Source organism: Bubalus kerabau, chromosome 7 (genome assembly GCF_029407905.1).
Source record: "Bubalus kerabau isolate K-KA32 ecotype Philippines breed swamp buffalo chromosome 7, PCC_UOA_SB_1v2, whole genome shotgun sequence".
NCBI lineage: Eukaryota > Metazoa > Chordata > Mammalia > Artiodactyla > Bovidae > Bubalus > Bubalus kerabau.
The window spans coordinates 112799613-112817785 of NC_073630.1; the positions used below are offsets into that span (position 1 = coordinate 112799613).

General features: G+C 36.9%; 1 protein-coding gene across 3 annotated transcripts in view; it reads right to left on the minus strand.

Annotated features, from left to right (window-relative positions):
• Positions 1-392: 392 nt before the first annotated feature.
• The window catches only part of RAB28 (RAB28, member RAS oncogene family), a 98521-nt gene continuing 80740 nt past the window's right edge, over positions 393-18173 (minus strand). Inside the window, exons 5-8 of one of the 3 annotated variants that reach the window (XM_055589111.1) lie at positions 17979-18082; positions 11190-11267; positions 2584-2678; positions 393-1329 (exon numbers count right to left, since the gene is read on the minus strand). In XM_055589111.1, the coding sequence (XP_055445086.1) occupies positions 2589-2678; positions 11190-11267; positions 17979-18082 (272 nt within the window). In that variant the 3' untranslated portion in view covers positions 393-1329; positions 2584-2588. The remainder of the gene's footprint in view (positions 1330-2583; positions 2679-11189; positions 11268-17978; positions 18083-18173) is intronic. The other 2 variants (XM_055589112.1, XM_055589110.1) reach the window with 2 other exon arrangements.

Sequence of the window (18173 nt, forward strand, 5' to 3'; positions counted from 1 at the left end):
ACTGACATGGAGCCCCTGAACGTCAGGCTTTGGGGTCTGGATTTTCATCCTTCAACTAAGCTCCCTAACAGCTCTACCTACCTACCAACTGAACGTGGGTCGTGTGCTCAGTCATATCCAACTCTCTGCGACTCCTCTGTCCGTGGGATTCTCCAGGCAAGAACACTGGAGCGGGTTGCCATGGGGATCCTCCCTGGCCCGGAGATTGAACCCCTGTCTCCTGTGTCTCCTGCGTTGCAGCCAGATTCTTTACCCGCTGAGCCATTGGCAAAGTCCTAACAACTCTAAGTGACTGAATGTTTATTAAACTTCACACAACCATTGATTTGTATCCAAATATACCTTTTCTGTAACGAAAAGGGATGTGGCTGAAAGAAAATTCTCCCCCAAAGGTAATTTAAATAAATTTATTTGCAGGAGAAAAATATCTGCCCATCAGGTACAGTCTGATCCACAATGATCCAACAACAGTCACAGCTCATTCTGGGAGGACTCTCACACAGGCTGTAGGAGCAAGTCCGCATGGAGCATCAGAATCACAAAACCATCTAACCAGAGTATTACACAAGACATGATGACCATGATACAATAATAAAAATACACTATCAAATACTCACTACTTTGTGAGCTACAGCTAAAATATAAACAAGTTAGGCTCTTTCTTAAAAATAATGAAGAAAATATTTCTATTACAGCTTTATTTCAAGCATTTTCAGTTAGATACCGCTTTATATATTTTTACTCACAAGAGATAGCAAAAGAATCCTTTCTTAAGTATCGGTAGATAAAATATATTACTCGTTCGGATGTTTGCACTCTGAAGTGTACTTTGCCAGGTTTGAGTTCAGATAAGAGAATGAAACTGTGCTGCAGCAAAATCCTGGCTGATAATCAAGACCTGGATAGTTTTCATATTTGTTTAAACAAAAATTTACATCACAGAAAAAAGAAGTGAGGCCATAAGACAGCCAACATTATTCTTTCTCAATGGAGCAGTCTGATTCCAGAGAATGGGCTTTCCAAGCCGAATTCAAAGTGTGTGGTCCCGAAGTTGAATTCTTTCCAGTCGGAGGAGCTGCCTGAGGCTGAGGCAACACGCAATGATGAAGAGAGTTGAGTGGAAAGTGTTAACTGAACTACAGAGATGGTCACTGATAAAACAAGTTCCTAGAGGTCCTCGGGGCCCACACAGAGGCGAAGGGCAGTCAGAACTATCAATACAAAAGAAAAATGTGCTCACTGAACTGCACACATAGAGCTTCTAGGAGGGTTAACAGTTCTTGACATGGGTTCCTGGTTGTAGTTTACAATATCTGCCTTCACCACTCTCTGTCATAAAAGAAAACAGAGTTATTATCAGGACATCAGAACATTTAGAAAGAGCTCCTTAAAGTATATTTTTATTTTCTGAACTTCGTGAACTCCTGATGACAGACATCATAAATGAAGCAGAAGCTGATATTAAAAGAATCAGCCAGAACCAACTCATGTCAAGCTGGGATTTTCTTTTTTTGGGGGTGTGGGGGGCTAAGGGGTGGTGGGGAAGGGGTTGGTTTTGTTAAGGATGTAATAGCAATTTTTTAATTTAGTCGTCTCTGGTTTTATGATATCTATGAGGTTATCACAAGTCTAATAAAAAACTGGCAAATCAATATGAAAAACTAAACCCCGGTTATAATTTAAAGCAAAGGATTTAAAATTAATCATTACAAGTTTTGATTCATAGATAAGGCCTCATCATTTCAAAGTAAAAAATATTATTTATTAATATTTCCATATACTATTATACTCAGGCATAACTCTTTTAAAAATGTTTATCAATTTGTGAGTTAGTGAGAAGAAATAAAAATGTTAAAGAGAAGTCACATATAAATAAGAAATGTTTCGAGCAGAACTTTTCCAATTTTTAAAACTTTTCTCCTAAATCCCTGACTTACTTCCAAATGGCTCCACTACTGGGTCATGAATAATGACTCTAACAAAATATAGAATAATGAGAAACTTATATTACCTCACATTCATGTGTTTAAAATAATTTAAATCAAAAGACACGTTTAACTCTTCCTTCTTTTCCTCTAACACAACTTCAAGGAATATTTTAAACAATGAATTTAGCGACATGCCCTAACATTCTTCTTTAAGTAATAATTTAAGGAAAAACAAATCCTGAACTGTTTTCAACTCCTACTAAGTCTGCACACATAAGCAGACAAAGAAGGGTAATTCAAGGCAAACTTTAAAAATACTCTTTCAATTACTACGCTATTTCAGGAATAACAGTAAGGAGAGAATAATGAAATAACTGCTTCAATTCTCCACTTCACTGCACATGTAATAAACATGACCATAAAGACAAATACATTTGAAAGTAAATGAAATGTTATTTTAATTTGTTCCCAATTCCTTAAGTCGTAAGTCTGGCAAAGGATCAATTTTTCAAAGTTCCAGAACAGGACTTATGCAATATTAATTCCCAAGAATGTACAATAAATCTTTGAATTTTTTATTCATAAAGAACAAGATAACATTCATCAGTTCTCCCCACCCTCCTCCCACAAATTGCAATAGTTTATCGATTAATACCTGCACTACTGTACTGAACAGATTCTGCTCTGAGCAGAGCTGGTATGTTGGTTATCTTCTTCCGAGTACTTCACTATTTCTGCCCTGACAATACGCTGTCAATTCCGTATAACAGAAACAAGATGCAGAAGAAAGGGGGAAAAAAAGAAAGAAAGAACAAAATGGAAAGTGTGTTCAATGACTGAAAATAGATGGGAACACCAAAGTAGAAAAAGAAATACGCACATAAATTTAAACAAGCCACAAAAGAAATAGCAGGATATATGCATATAAAAGGAAAGAAAATGAACAAAGATACAAGAAACATTACAATTCTATTTAATTATTGAAATGGACATGTCTACTGAGCCTCTCAGAAAAGCTGTGGGCTCTATTTTTGATATCACAATTACAGGTAACGCATATAATGCCCAGTATTTCAGAAGACAACAAAGACTTTGGGGGCTTTTCTCTACTAAAGTGCAGCTGAGGTACTCATTCAATTTCTTTTTACGAACATTACTGAGGATGTCCGTGGGCCAGTCACTCTACACTGGGACAAATGGTGAACTGCACAGGGTTTTTTCATAAGTTGCTGTGGGAAGGGAACATGCACACAGCTCACTGTCATACCAGATGAGAAATTTACTAGTGGATTTATAACACGTGTGGAGGGAACAAAGAGTGGTTCATTTTCTTTGAAGGTAGAGGATGCATACATCAGAGGAAGCTGCATGTCATTCACGGTTTTTACATTTAATCATATTCGTTATTGTCAAAGACTTCCTTTTGATGGTCACTTCCCCGGCTCTCACAGCCCTAACCTCCAAGTTTTGAAATTTCATACAGAAATAAGATCAAAATACATTTTTTATAGTTAAAAAACATACCATATTTTAAGCATGACAGCTGATATTTTCAAATGAATTTTGCTAAGTAACAAATCAAAACTAGTCAGATTTTTTGATTACTATAACCCTTAAGATGAGAAGACCACATAAGACAAATATGACAGAGATAACACACTCCCCAAATTTTTTAGACTTGGAACTATACCCACTTTTAATGAGTTCCAATATTTTATTTTGGAAAGATCTTCCTTCATCATAGCATCCATTAATTAGCACATAGAGAAAAACATATTAATCAGGCTGCTGCTTGTGCTAATGTTTATAAAGCCTGGATAAACAACCGAGAGTAAATGAACAGGACACTAAGGTGTATTAGCCTTGCACAGGCTCTGCTCCAGTTCTCCAGCAAGCAGTATTAACTTCTGGACAAGACTCATGATTTACTAGGCACTCAGCCTGATGCTATCACAGGAGCATTGCCAACTGCCACATGACGTATGAGGGGGGCGCATCAGTGACCCGTTGAACATCATCATCTGGCCTCCCCAAACCTAACTGCTTCATGCCAAACTATGGGTTACAATAAAGAGAAGGGATTTTCATAATCAGCAAGCAACTCATTAATCCTCCAAAATGATGGTTTAAATCCTATCTTATAAACACAACCAGGTCACTGACCTATGGTCAAGACATTCTGGTCAAAGTATTGACTAACATAAACGACTTGGATTTTCACCACTAATTCTCATCAAATTAATTAAGAACTAACAAGGCAACATCCTTCTTGAGGGCCTTGGTTGTTTGACATAAAGCTCTGTACAAAATTTCTGAACTGGAAGCCAGAATCAAAGTTCTACATATTCAGGACTTTGCTTTCTCTGAGTAAATAAAGCATAATTTCTATGATATAAACTTTATGGTAGGGGACTTCACAGTAGTTTCTTGTTTACAAATCATTCAATCATTGATGTTTTCAGAGAAAAGTGTTACCTACAAAACACCAGTCTTTATGTTTGGAGCTACAGAGTAAACTCAATTGTTCTCTGCTATTAGTCAAGTGAACGAAAACAATGCAGTGGCCCTAAGATAAAGGGAGCTGTGTGGTTGAACACCAGCTTAACCCTTGTTTTGTCAGGGTTGTCAGAGTCAGGTCCTAGAACTGGAAGTGGTAGCTCTCCATTAGGGTAAGCAAGAAAGCAACTTAGGAGTTCAAGTGGTAAGGTATAAGCAGTAGAGATGGACTCGGGAAAGATAAATCTGGTCAATTCTGGAACTGTGCTCTAATCCAGAGAGTAGAAACATATTTACCTTACAAAAGTCATAGTTGGTCACCCTCAGGATAGAAGGGAAACATACTCTGACAGCTAAAACACCTGTCACTATCACTCATTCAAAGCAAACCACTGTTCCAGGTACTGGAAACATTCCTGCAAGCAATCATGATCTCTTTTTTTTTTTTTTGAGATGCATTAAGAGTCTAGCAAGGAAAACAAATGCATAAATTATTAAAGAATACCATGATTGATACAAATTCAACGTGCAAAAAGTTATAGGTTACCACTCAAAGCACAGATATAGCATTTTTTAAAAGCATGGTACCGTGCACACAGTAGGAGCTTAAAGAAAGTGACTCTCCTTTTCCTTCCATGTAATGGCATACGCATACACTGCATAATATGTCTTCACAGGCTGTCAGTAACAGTCACAACTCTGGGCAAGCTACTTGACCTCTTTGGTCTTCACACTCTCCTAATCTATAAAACACAAGGTTGATCTATGTGGCCGCTAAGCTACCATTTGGTTTTGAAACTATATGGAAAAAAATTTTTTTTAAGTGAATAGAAAAAGAAAAAAAATGGAATATGATCTGATATCAGATCAGATCAGATCAGATCAGTCGCTCAGTCGTGTCCGACTCTTTGCGACCCCATGATTCGCAGCACGCCAGGCCTCCCTGTCAATCACCAACTCCCGGAGTTCACTCAGACTCACGTCCATCGAGTCAGTGATGCCATCCAGCCATCTCATCCTCTGTCGTCCCCTTCTCCTCTTGCCCCCAATCCCTCCCAGCATCAGAGTCTTTTCCAATGAGTCAACTCTTCGCATGAGGTGGCCAAAGTACTGGAGTTTCAGCTTTAGCATCATTCCTTCCAAAGAAATCCCAGGGCTGATCTCCTTCAGAATGGACTGGTTGGATCTCCTTGCAGTCCAAGGGACTCTCAAGAGTCTTCTCCAACACCACACTTCAAAAGCATCAATTCTTCTGCGCTCAGCCTTCTTCACAGTCCAACTCTCACAATCATACATGGAAAAACCATACAAAAAACATGTATGACCACAGGAAAAACCATAGCCTTGATCTGACATAGGGTTTAACAATATTTTTTTGGAACTTTCTCCTCAGGCAAGGGAACCAACCATCAACAAAATGGGTGATAGTTATGAAACCATCAATGAAAGGCCACATTAAATAATCATTAAATAATGAAAAGGCCACTTACTAAATGAGAGAAGACATTTGCAAATGATATGATGAAGAGTGAATATACAAAATATATAAAGAACTCATACAACTCAATATCAAAAAAACAAAACAACAGAAAAACAGAATTAAAAATGTTCAGAGGACTGAAATAGGCATTTTTCCCACACAAGACATACAGATAGCCAAAAAACACATGAAAAAGATGCTCAACACTTCTAACAGTTAAGAAAATACAAATCACAACCACAATGAGGTATCACTTCACACTTGTTAGAAGAAGTACTGTCAAAAAGACAAGAAATAACATGTATTGGCAAGAATATATAGAGAAAGGAGCCCTTCCATACTGCTGTGGGAATGTAAATTGGCACAGCCACTATGGAGAACACTATGGAGGCTCCCCAAAACACTATAGAAAATAGAAATACTATATAACCCAGTAATTCCATTCCTGAGTATATACCTGAGGAAAACAAAAACACTAATCTGAAAAGATATATGCACCCCAATGTCCACAGCAGCATTAATTATAATAAACAAGATATGGAAGTCACGTGTGTTCATCAGCCCAAAATGGGTAAGAAATATGTGATACACACACACACACACACAATGGAATATACTCAGCCATAAAAAGAATGAAATGTTGCCATTTGCAACAACAGGGATGGACTTAGCGGTTATTATGTGTAGGGAAATAAGTCAGACAGAGGAAAAATAAATACTGTGTGTCTTCAGTTACATGCAGAATCTAAAAAATAAAACAAACAAACTAATTATATACAGAAATAGCTTCACAGATATGGAGAACAAACTAGTGGTTTCCAGTAGGTAGAGAGAAGAGGAAAGGGGAAAGATAGGGGACAGGGATTAAGAGGCACAACCTACTAGGGATAAAAATAAATAAAATACATGGAAATAATGTACAGTTACTATTTTTAATAACTATATGAAGTATAATCTATAAAAATATAGGATCACTAAAACTGCATACCTAGTTCAAAGCAAACAAAGTCATAATTTATTAACTGGCCAGTGAAAATGTCACTAATAGAGAAATAAAAAACGGATCTAGAGCATACTTGACATATGTGTCTGCCCTCATGTAATCTGGGAGCTCCCTGAGGATAAGGACTGTGACTTATTCATCTCTGTATCCCCAGATTTCAGTGTTCTTGCATAAAGACCCTCAAAAAACATCTGCTGTCTTAGTAAACTTCATTCTTTCTTTTCTCCATCTTCTCTTCCTTGAACAGCTTGTAAAGTGTGTCGATAACTCATTTTATATGACTGTCAAATGGGAATAATCTAGGTTAAAACTAAAATAGCAGAATCTCTTTAAATAATCAGTGAATGGAACTAAGACTGAGGCCTTATTATAAATATTTGCCACAAACAAAATTACTATAGCATCAATTTCCATGTGACTGGTGAGTCTACAATCTAAATTCTTCTGTATAAAATAATACAAAACACTTTATCACTCTGTGACACTGAGTTCCTTCAGGACTCTTTCGAATGACATAAAACCACAGAACGCAGGGGCACAAGCTTTTGCTCTCTCCCTTCCTTTCCGCCCTATATAAATTATATATATATAAATTATATACAGAAATTATATATATTTATATACATAATTTATATATAATATATATATAGAATTATATATAGAAATGAAGTTCAGATTATCTGAACTTCTTTGCTTTTAAATGAACTTTCAGAGACATCAAATGGCCAATAGGTACATAAAAAGAGGCTCAATATCACTAATCGACAAATTAAAACTACAATGAGATATCACCTCCCACTTGTTAAAATGGTTGTCCTCAAAATATAAGAGATAAGTGCTAGAGAGGATGTGGAAAAAAAGGAAACCCTGAATGAGATTGTAAACTGGTGCAGACCCTGGAAAACAGTATGGAGTCTGCTCAAAAAGTTAAAAACAGAACTACCATACCATCCAGCAATTCCATGTCTGAGTATTTATCTGAAAATATATCCACTCCCATGTTCATTACAGTGTTATTTACAATAAGCAAAATATGGAAACAGCAAAGTGCCTGTTGATAGGTGAATAAAGAAAATGTAGAATATAAATATATGTACATATACACACAATGTAATATTATTTAGCCATGAGAAATAACAGTCTGCCATTTGTAAAAACTTGGATGGACTTCGAGTACATTGTGCAAAATGAGATAAATCAGACAGAAAATGGCAAGAATTGTATGATACTACTTACACATGAAATTTTAAAAAGCAAAATTGCAAAAAAAAGAAAAGAATAAAATGGTTGTTCCCAGAGGATGAGGGGATAGGAAAGATGTCCTCTAAAGGGTACAAACTTACCATTATTAGTAAATAAGTCCTAGAAATAATGCACAGTACAGTCAATACAGAAAGCAATACTGTTTTATAATCATCAAACTTGCTAAGGGATTAGAATTTAATTATTCCAACTACTAACAAAGATATTCATGTAACATGATAGAGGTACTAATTACTGCTATAATGGCAAAATCATATTATAATATATAAAGATATCAAATTAACATGTTATATACTTTAAATTTACATAATATTTTGTGCCAAGTATATCTCAATAAAAAATAATACTGTGCTCAAGATAGCTTGCAAGTATGTTCTTAGAAACATCTTTTAAAAATAATGAACTTTCAAAAATGTTTCCTTCCACTGAGAAAACTTAACTGTGAAATACATAATTTAACTGGCAAAGGCACCAAATTCACTGGTCTAAGGAATGGAGAATGAGGTTTCCCTACACAAAGGCTCTGACAGACCCAGTGAAGGAGGGCTTAGTAGCTTGAATTCATCTTCAAATGAATGCATTCAAAGTAAACCCCAACAAGTCGAAAACAGAACTAAACTTCATAGCCTAAGAAGCCGGGGTGCACTTACAAACAAGGTGGAGTGTACAGGGAGGGTGAGGAGCTCTGTAGTGAACACATCTGACACGGGTTTAGTTAAAACGTGCCTAGCTGTTAAGTCGATCTCTAAAAGTCCAAAGAGTAACTTTCTGTCTCTTGTGACCAGGAGTGAGCTAAAAATACGAATCAAGCATCCCTAGAATTCTGCCTTTTAGCAGCACCCCAGTCACTCCGCCTCTCTTGAGATGCCCTAGAACCTGAGCACTGCTGGGGGCTCGGGCGAGTATGGACCCCTTGTCCGGGGCCGTGAGCGCTGCACCAGCACCCCTTCTCCTCTAGAGGGGCTCATCACTGGCTCTCCCGTTTTCCATTCCTCCAGTGATCTGGGGTGACTGCTCCCTTTAATCCAGTCATTCCACAAGTCCTACTGATTCTTCTGTGAAATGTCTCTTACATCCATCCCTCCCCTTCCACCCGATTCCGGTCCTTATCACACGAGGGCAGTAACCCAGTCTCCTTGCTTCAACCTCTTTGGCGCCCATCCATACACACACACAAATTCCATTAGATTAATCCCATCTAAAAACTGCTTTCGTTTATTTCCCTGCTTAAAATTATTTTCCACTGTCAATATGTGAGATTAAAATTATCAACTTGGCATTCATAAATGTCCATAATCTTTCCTCAAATTTCCTTCACACTCCAACACAAATGGTCATTTATTTTAACCAAACAGCTCTTCTCTTTCCAAAATACAATCTAAACTTTTTAACTTGCTTGTGCCAGCTTCTTTTTCAACTCCCCACTCCAAACCACCCAGTGAATCTTCCCCCAGTATGGTAGCGTGGAAACATTAGGGGCACTGCCATCAGAAAGACACGAGTTCAAATCCTGGGTCCACCACTGCCCAGCTGTGGATAAGCAGATCGAGTTACTTAACCTTTCTGCAGTCTCAGTTTTCCAACCATAAAATGATGAAGTGCCACCTGCCCCAGAGTTATTGTAAGGATTCAATGATGTAACAGTAGCTGGCACATTTATTAATTTTCTTCACTGCATCTTAAACTCTTAAATCTCCTCTGGATCCAGCAGTAAACCACACTTATATGATCAATTAATCATTTATGATAGCCTGAAAATCATTTATGGACTACCTAGTTAACCAGGCACAAACATCCTTTAGAAAGTGAAGCTACAAAGCAGAGGCATCACGTGACTTCTTGGATCTGCCAAGTTCTGTATAGTCAAGCAAATCACTGATTTCTCTTCTTGTATCCATCCTCCTAGGCCAAAATCAAGTAACTACTTTGTGTCTGGGAACAATTTATAAGGCACAAATAGCTAAACACTGTGTCTGGCCACAGCAAGTGTTGAAATGTCTTTGGAATAGTGAGAAGTAAAGGTAGATTTCCAGAGTTCCAAATATTTAAATGAAGTTCTAGAAACAGCCATATCAGCATAACAATTTTCAATTGATATTTGCTTAAATTGTCTAAAAACATGCACACATGCACACACAAAGACTAACCATGAAAAGAAGACACAGAATTAACTCAAAAAGAATTAAAGAAAAATTTAAGGATGGAGAAAGATCATTATACCTTTGTAGCTTCACAAAGCAGGGAAAAAGTAGAGAGGGTTGAGGGAAAATGTAATTTATCAATATATGTTGCTTCTAAGCAAACCACTTCCGAAGTCTAATTTTAAACTACAGGCTCTGATTCTTTTATTCAATCAAACATGTAAAGTAGTGTGCTACTGTATCTTTAAGCAGCTGACTATTGGTATTCATGTCTATTTCTTAGTCTAAGAGAACTGTCTAGGAAGAGTAGAAGAATTCAGAAATCCTCAATAATTAATACCATTATTAAATTAACAATAAAATAACATCAAGAATTAATATTACAATGCAGGATATTTTACAGAAGAACAGAGAGCAACACTATTTTTTATAGTGTTTCACCAAACCAAACACAGAAGATGCCAAATAGGGTAAACTCTTACTACTTAAGGCTAAACTTTAATAAATAGTTGGGATTTTATATAAAACATAAAAAGGATATTATACAGTAATCATGGAAGAAGAACTTAAATAAAGAAGTACAAAATAATACGGTCAGTTCCTTAGCCATTATTTAACTGCTGATGAAATTTTTATTACTTTAATCTCATTTTTCCAACAAAAAAAAGACAAAACGAGGTTTCAAGGGTATCATCATTTGGCAAAAACTTAACATCCTCCATCTTCTGCAATAAACAATGACTCATACACGCAATCTATTTTTAAGGCTGTTAGGGATATGTACATAGAATGCATAAATGTAAAAGGATTCAGAGAGAAAATTAATGTCTTTTAAGAAATAAATTATTTTTTTTAAGTATACAGTTCAGTATAATCACCTGTGACTGTTCTATTTCTGCTTTGTTTAACTTGATTCCAAGGATTTCAGCAGCAACTTTCTGAAAACACAGGAAGACCTGCATAACAAAAACAGGTTTAAATGATTTAAAACAGGCATGCCTAAGTTACCTTCAAACAAATTGAACTTTCTAAAAAATGATAAACAGCAAGAGCTGCAAAAATATGATGTACCAGGTTGTTCCAAGAATAGCTTTATTTGTCAAATACAGCAACATTTAAAGTATAATAATTTTTAAAATGATTAAACCATAATTTGAAAATTCATACACTTCACTGAACTGGTCTAAATTTACACACTTATCCTGAAAAACTTACACTTTTAAAGAGTTAACATAATTAATTACAGCTATGACATAAAAAAAAAAAAAAAAAAACAAACTACTAGCCAAATAATAAACTGCTGTAAGTCCTGAAGAAAATGAAAGTAGGGTAAAGTTTTTCACTGCCAATTTTACACTGATCTTTTGATATGGCATTAGCCTACCTTGAAAGGTCTTACTTTCCACTCTTTCACAATCTCTAAAGTTCTAATCAATTTTAATAAATTCTCTCTGGAGCAAAAAACTTAGTAAACTGTACTGTATTTTGTCAAACAGAAAAGCAGCAGTATATGACTTCCCTGATAGCCTGCAATGCAGAAGACCCCGGTTTGATTCCTGGGTCAGGAAGATCCACTGGAGAAGGGATAGGCTACCCACTCCAGTATTCTTGGGCTTCCCTTGTGGCTCAGCTGGTAAAGAATCTGCCTGCAATACGGGAGACCTGGGTGCGATCCCTCAGTTGGGAAGATCCCCTGGAGAAGGGAGAGGCTACCCACTCCAGTATTCTGGCCTGGAGAATTCCATGGACTGTATAGTCCACGGGGTCGCAGAGTCGGACACCACTGAGTGACTTTCACTTTCACTTTCATAATCCAGTATCATGAAACAAAAATCTGCAAAGACTTCTATAAACATCCTTTCGTACATAGATAGCTTATATGGGGCCCACTATGATTCCTGGAGCTCCAATACAGTCTTTGCTTGTCTGCATATCTTGTCTTTACCCCCTAAATATCCGAGTTTATTCTGACCCCTACTTACTCATGACTCAGTTCAGTTCAGTTGTCGCTCAGTCGTGTCCGACTCTTTGCAACCCCATGAACTGCAGAACAGCAGGCCTCCCAGTAATCACCAACTGCCAGAGTCTACCCAAACTCATGTCCATTGAGTCGGTGATGCCATCCCACCATCTCCTCCTCTGTCGTCCCCTTCTCCTCCTGCCCTCAATCTTTCCCATCATCAGGTTCTTTTCTAAAGAGTCAGCTCTTCGCATCAGGTGGCCAAAGTATTAGAGTTTCAGCTTCAACGTCAGTCCTTCCAATGAACACCCAGGACTGATCTCCTTGAGGATGGACTGGTTGGATCTCCTTGCAGTCCAAGGGACTCTTCAAGAGTCTTCTCCAACAGCACAGTTCAAAAGCATCAATTCTTCACTACTCAGCTTTCTTTATATTCCAATTCTCACATCCATACATGACTACTGGAAAAACCATAGCCTTGACTAGACAGATCTTTGTTGACAAAGTAATGTCTCTGCTTTTTAATATGCTGTCCAGGTTGGTCATAACTTTCCTTCCAAGGAGTAAGTGTCTTTTAATTTCATGGCTGCAATCACCATTTGCAGTGATCTTGGAGCCCCCCAAAATTAAAGTCTGACACTGTTTCCATTGTTTCCCCATCTATTTGCTATGAAGTGATGGGACCAGATGAAATGATCTTAGTTTCCTGAATGTTGAGCTTTAAGCCAACTTTTTCACTCTTCACTTTCACTTTCATCAAGAGGCTTTTTAGTTCCTCTTCACTTTCTGCCATAAGAGTGGTGTCATCTGCATATCTGAGGTTACTGATATGTCTCCCTGCAATCTTGATTCCAGCTTGTGTTTCTTCCAGCCCAGCATTTCTCATGATGTACTCTGCATATAAATTAAATAAGCAGGGTGACAATATACAGCCTTGACATACTCCTTTTCCTATTTGGAACCAGTCTGTTATTCCATGTCCAGTTCTAACTGTTGCTTCCTGACATGCATATAGGTTTCTCAAGAGGCAGGTCAGGCGGTCTGGTATTCTCATCTCTTTCAGAATTTTCTACAGTTTATTGTGATCCACACAGTCAAAGGCTTTGGCATAGTCAGTAAAGCAGAAATAGATGTTTTTCTGGAACTCTCTTGCTTTTTCCAAGATCCAGCGGATGTTGGCAATTTGATCTCTGGTTCGTCTGCCTTTTCTAAAACCAGCTTGAACATCTGGAAGTTCACGGTTCACATATTGCTGAATGAAGCCTGGCTTGGAGAATTTTGAGCATTACTAGCGTGTGAGATGAATGCAATTGCGCGGTAGTTTGAGCATTCTTTGGCACTGCCTTTCTTTGGAACTGGAATGAAAACTGACCTTTTCCAGTCCAGTGGCCACTGCTGAGTTTCCCAAATTTGCTGACATACTGAGTGTAGCACATTCACAACATCACCTTTTAGGATTTGAAAAAGCTCAACTGGAATTCCATCACCTCCACCAGCTTTGTTCATAGTGATGCTTCCTAAGGCCCACTTGACTTCACATTCTAAGATGTCTAGCTCCAGGTGAGTGTGAGTGATTACACCATCATGATTATCTGGGTCATGAAGAACTTTTTTGTACTCATGACTACTTACTGAATATTTATCACAAGTTCAATAAGGCTACCCACTCCAGTATTCTGGCCTGGAGAATTCCGCAGACTGTACAGTCCATGGCGTTGCAAAGAGTCAGACAGGACTGAATGACTTTCACTTTCAACAACTTAATTTTAACTTCTAATCAAAAAGAGATGATGTCCCCAAAAGGCTTATGTCATTTGTACCCCAAAGAGCATTACATATTATAGTTCACTGATGGTCAAAGTTCAAGGAGAAACAGGAAAGCTAGTGTGGTGAAATGGAGAGAAAAGGAGGACTGTAAAAGAAAAACAGCAGAGTGACTCAGAGCATCAGGTAAGCCTAACAAATCAGGTAAGATCTGTTGGGCTATTATGGGGAGGACTTTGGCTTTCATTCACTCTGAATGAAATGGAGGGTGGCTTGATGTGACTTCTGTTTTAACAAGGTCAATCTGGTTGTTGTACTGAATATTCACTATAGAAGATCAAGGGTCAAAAAGAGAAACTGGCAAGAACATTAATGTAAGAGATGATGGAGGCCTGAAACAAAGTGGCAGCAGTGGCAATGGCAAGAAAAGTCACCAGATTATGGGCACATTTTGAAAGCAGAACAACAGGACTTGGTGAGAGTTGTGGTATGTTAGAGACAGGAGTCAAGGATGACTCCAAAATTTTGTGGTCTTAGCAACAGATAGGAGATCTACCATTTACTGAAGTGGGGAAGACTGGAAAAGATCTGACGAAGAAATATCAAGAGCTCAGTTCTGGACCTGAATCCTGCATTAAACTGGGACTGACTCTTAAGACACTTAAGCAGGAGTGCTGGGTTATATGAGTCTGGAGTTCAAAGAGGTTTGGCCAAAGCCATGAGACTAGATGAGGTCACAAAGGGAATAAGTTTAAAAAAGAGAGATATCCAAGGACTGTGCCTAGGGCAATTCAATGAAGGAATCTGCAAAGGTGATAAGAGAGTAGTTGTCAAGGTAGGAGGGAAACCAGAAGATGTAGTATTCTGGAAACTAAGTGAACAAAGTATTTCAAAGAGGAGCGAGTGATCAACTATTTTATATGCTACAACTAAATCAAGTAAGATGAGGACTAAGAACTGGCCATTGAATTGAGCAAAAAGGAGGTCACTGATGACCTTAATAAGAGTATTTTGGGGTGAAATATTAGGGGCAAAAGTCTGACTGGAACTCTTCAAGACAAACCGGGAGGAGAGAACTGGAGATAGCTCTTTTGAAAACATTCTACTGGTAAGTAGCAAAGAGTAAGAAACAGCTAACAATGTGGGTGATCAAGCATTTTCTTATATTTAAGGTAAGAGAAGTCATAACATTTCGTGTGCTGATAGAATAATCCAGTAGACGGGAAAAAAATGATGCAGGAGTGAGAATTTTAAGCCATGTTTGTTACTAGGCAAAGAGACATGGGACTAATGCACAAGGAAGGAGTTGAGCCTAGCTACGAGCAGAGACAGCCCAACCCACAGGAATCTCAGAGGGGACAGAGAGGTGGGAATGGACAGTGGGTGGGAAGGAGAGTTGGGGGAGACAAGGTGGCAAGAGTATGTCAAAGTTGTCTTCCCTTTGTTTCAATATTTTTTTTATAAAATAAGAAACAAGGGAATCCGCTAAGAGAATGGATGATGAAGGTTTGAAGATTTGAGAAGAGAAGCTATGAAACACTCATCTAGGTGAAGGAGAGAGACAATGGCCTAAGGATGTAAGTACTAAGCAGCATTAAGGTCCACTTGAAGTGAGCTGACTGTGGACTGTAAGTGAAACCTCCAACATTCCTCTAAGCTTTTTTCTCTCGTCATGTTCAAATACATGAGTGCAATCATATAAAGGGGCGTAGTCAAGGTTTAGTCAAATAAGTCAGATAAAGTGACTGACGGGAAAGGAAACTGACAGAGTATTGCATGGTAATGATTTTGACTGACCATGAGTAAGGAAGAAAGGAAAATGAGGACATGAAAGGTCAGGGGCAAGTGTTAGGATCAATGTCATGTAGGCCCTGCTGCGGCTGCAGACTGACTAGACTAGGGCATTCAAGCTGGTCAGTAATTAGCATGCCTGATACTGAGATATGAGATAACAGAAGGGCTACAGTAATCCGTAATGACAGAGCATGGGGGTGCATGGATGAGGTGGGGTGGTGAACAAAGATACTGACACCACTAAGAATTATGACAAAGGTAGTAGCAGAGAAAGTACAGTAAGACCGGAGAGCAACTTCTCAAGCAATGAAGGGAAGTAACCCGTGATTGGAGATGACGTAAAGTGACTTCACAAGAACAAACCATTTCAAAGTTGCCTTTAAAAAGAAAACAATGAGGATTTTTACAAGTACACAAAAAATACTAAGTCATTAAACACAAGCTAAAATACTGGAAGTTAAAATAATTCTAAAATGACAAGAGACCCCCAGGAAGATAAGTGAGGGTAAAAGCCCAATCCATGGATGGGTTTATCAAGAAATATTGATACTGTATACATTTTTAAAGTAGGTAGGTGTCCCACATTAGCATTATCCTGGGTAAAGGGTTCTAACATATCACATTTTTAAATGAGTTTGATCCCTCAAAAGATTAAATAACTTTATATTATTTAATATTTACCCTAAGCATATAAACCATCAGTGAAATCATACAGGGAAAACATGAAGAAGATTAAACCACAGAAAAATTCAAACGTCCTTTGGTCAAGAAAATTAACGATCAAACAAAAATCTGGGCAGCGGAAAGAGAATATTTGCAAAAATTATGACAAATGGCTGTTATGTTATCCCTAACACAAAAAGGTCATAGAAAATTTTAAAAAGCAAAAAAAATATAATAAACAGGTAATAAGCAGAAAATCAACAATAAATAAATTTATAATAAGTACATAATATTATAAACAGATAATAAGCAGAAAGTAGGTAATAAAATTTTAAAAATTTCAAGCTCAATAGCAGTCAAAGAAATTTAAATAGTAAAATACCTTTTAATCCCTTGTCTGCCAAACTGACAAAGTTTTAAAAATAAATAAATTCTGAATGTTAAAAAAGATTACAGAGATATGGCACTCATACAATGCTGATGGTAGGATAAATTAACTTAGGCTTTCTGGTGGTAATTTGGCAAAAGGTTTCAATTCTCTTCCAAGGAAATAATCAAAACTTACAGACAAAATTTTACATTAGAAATTTTGCAAAATTTTACAATGTCCTGAACTTGGAAACAATCTATATATCTAACAATAGGGACCTGGTTGAATAAATCTGAACATTTATTTAATGGATTATTAAATCTAGTGAGATTTTAATCTATTTAGTAATATTAAGTGACATGAGAAAATTTTCTACAGATAAACATATTAAATAAAAAAATACAAAATTATTTCTATATTATGATCTCAATTTTTTAAAAAATAAACATTTAGCATGGTTAATATGGTGAACCCTGGAATGTCAATCCTTAGGTTTACAAATCCTATCTCCACCACCTATTCTGTGTACCCTGAACCCCCACAACATAAGACTATTCTATAAAACAAAGATAATTACTTATGATTTCTAGAAAATAAATCTGACTTATATGTGAAGATATTTTAGACTAATTCAAAAACATTTTAACATCATTCTAAACTTCTTATTTAAATGGTTATGGTGATTTACAGAATAAGCATCCATTCAAATACAATTAATTAATTAACAACTAAATAGAGATAATCAAAGCAGTACATGTCCATCACAAAGTAGGCACTCAGTAATCGCAGTCCACTAGCCGTGGTAGCAGCAGCATCAGAAAATGAGACTATCATATGAGGTTATGAATGATCATCTCTGGAGGGTGAGATTATGAGTGATTTATATTCTTTTTAACTTTTGTATTTTTAACTCCCTAAAAGAACCATGAAATTATGTTAAATAAATTATAAGAGGAGTATCAATAGAGTAAGCATGTTGTATATAACCTAAAGGTATTTTATGTCTTCAATAGGAATTAATCCAAAAGTTAAGTAATGGAAGTATACTTCCTATGAGTATTAGTAAATAAAAGTAAAACATCACTTATAATATTTAGCATTCATTATCTTACTTACAGAGTCTCCTGTCTTTGCTGAGACAAAGTGGCTACTAAAACCATTTTCCTGGCAAAATCTTAAGTGTTTTTCAGGTTTTACTGTTCGCATATGCTCCAAATCAACTAGAAAGGTAAACAAAAACAGAGAACAAAATTCAGTAACAAAGTCAATCAATAAATATTTAATAAGTTTAAATGTGACTTCTTTTCCAAG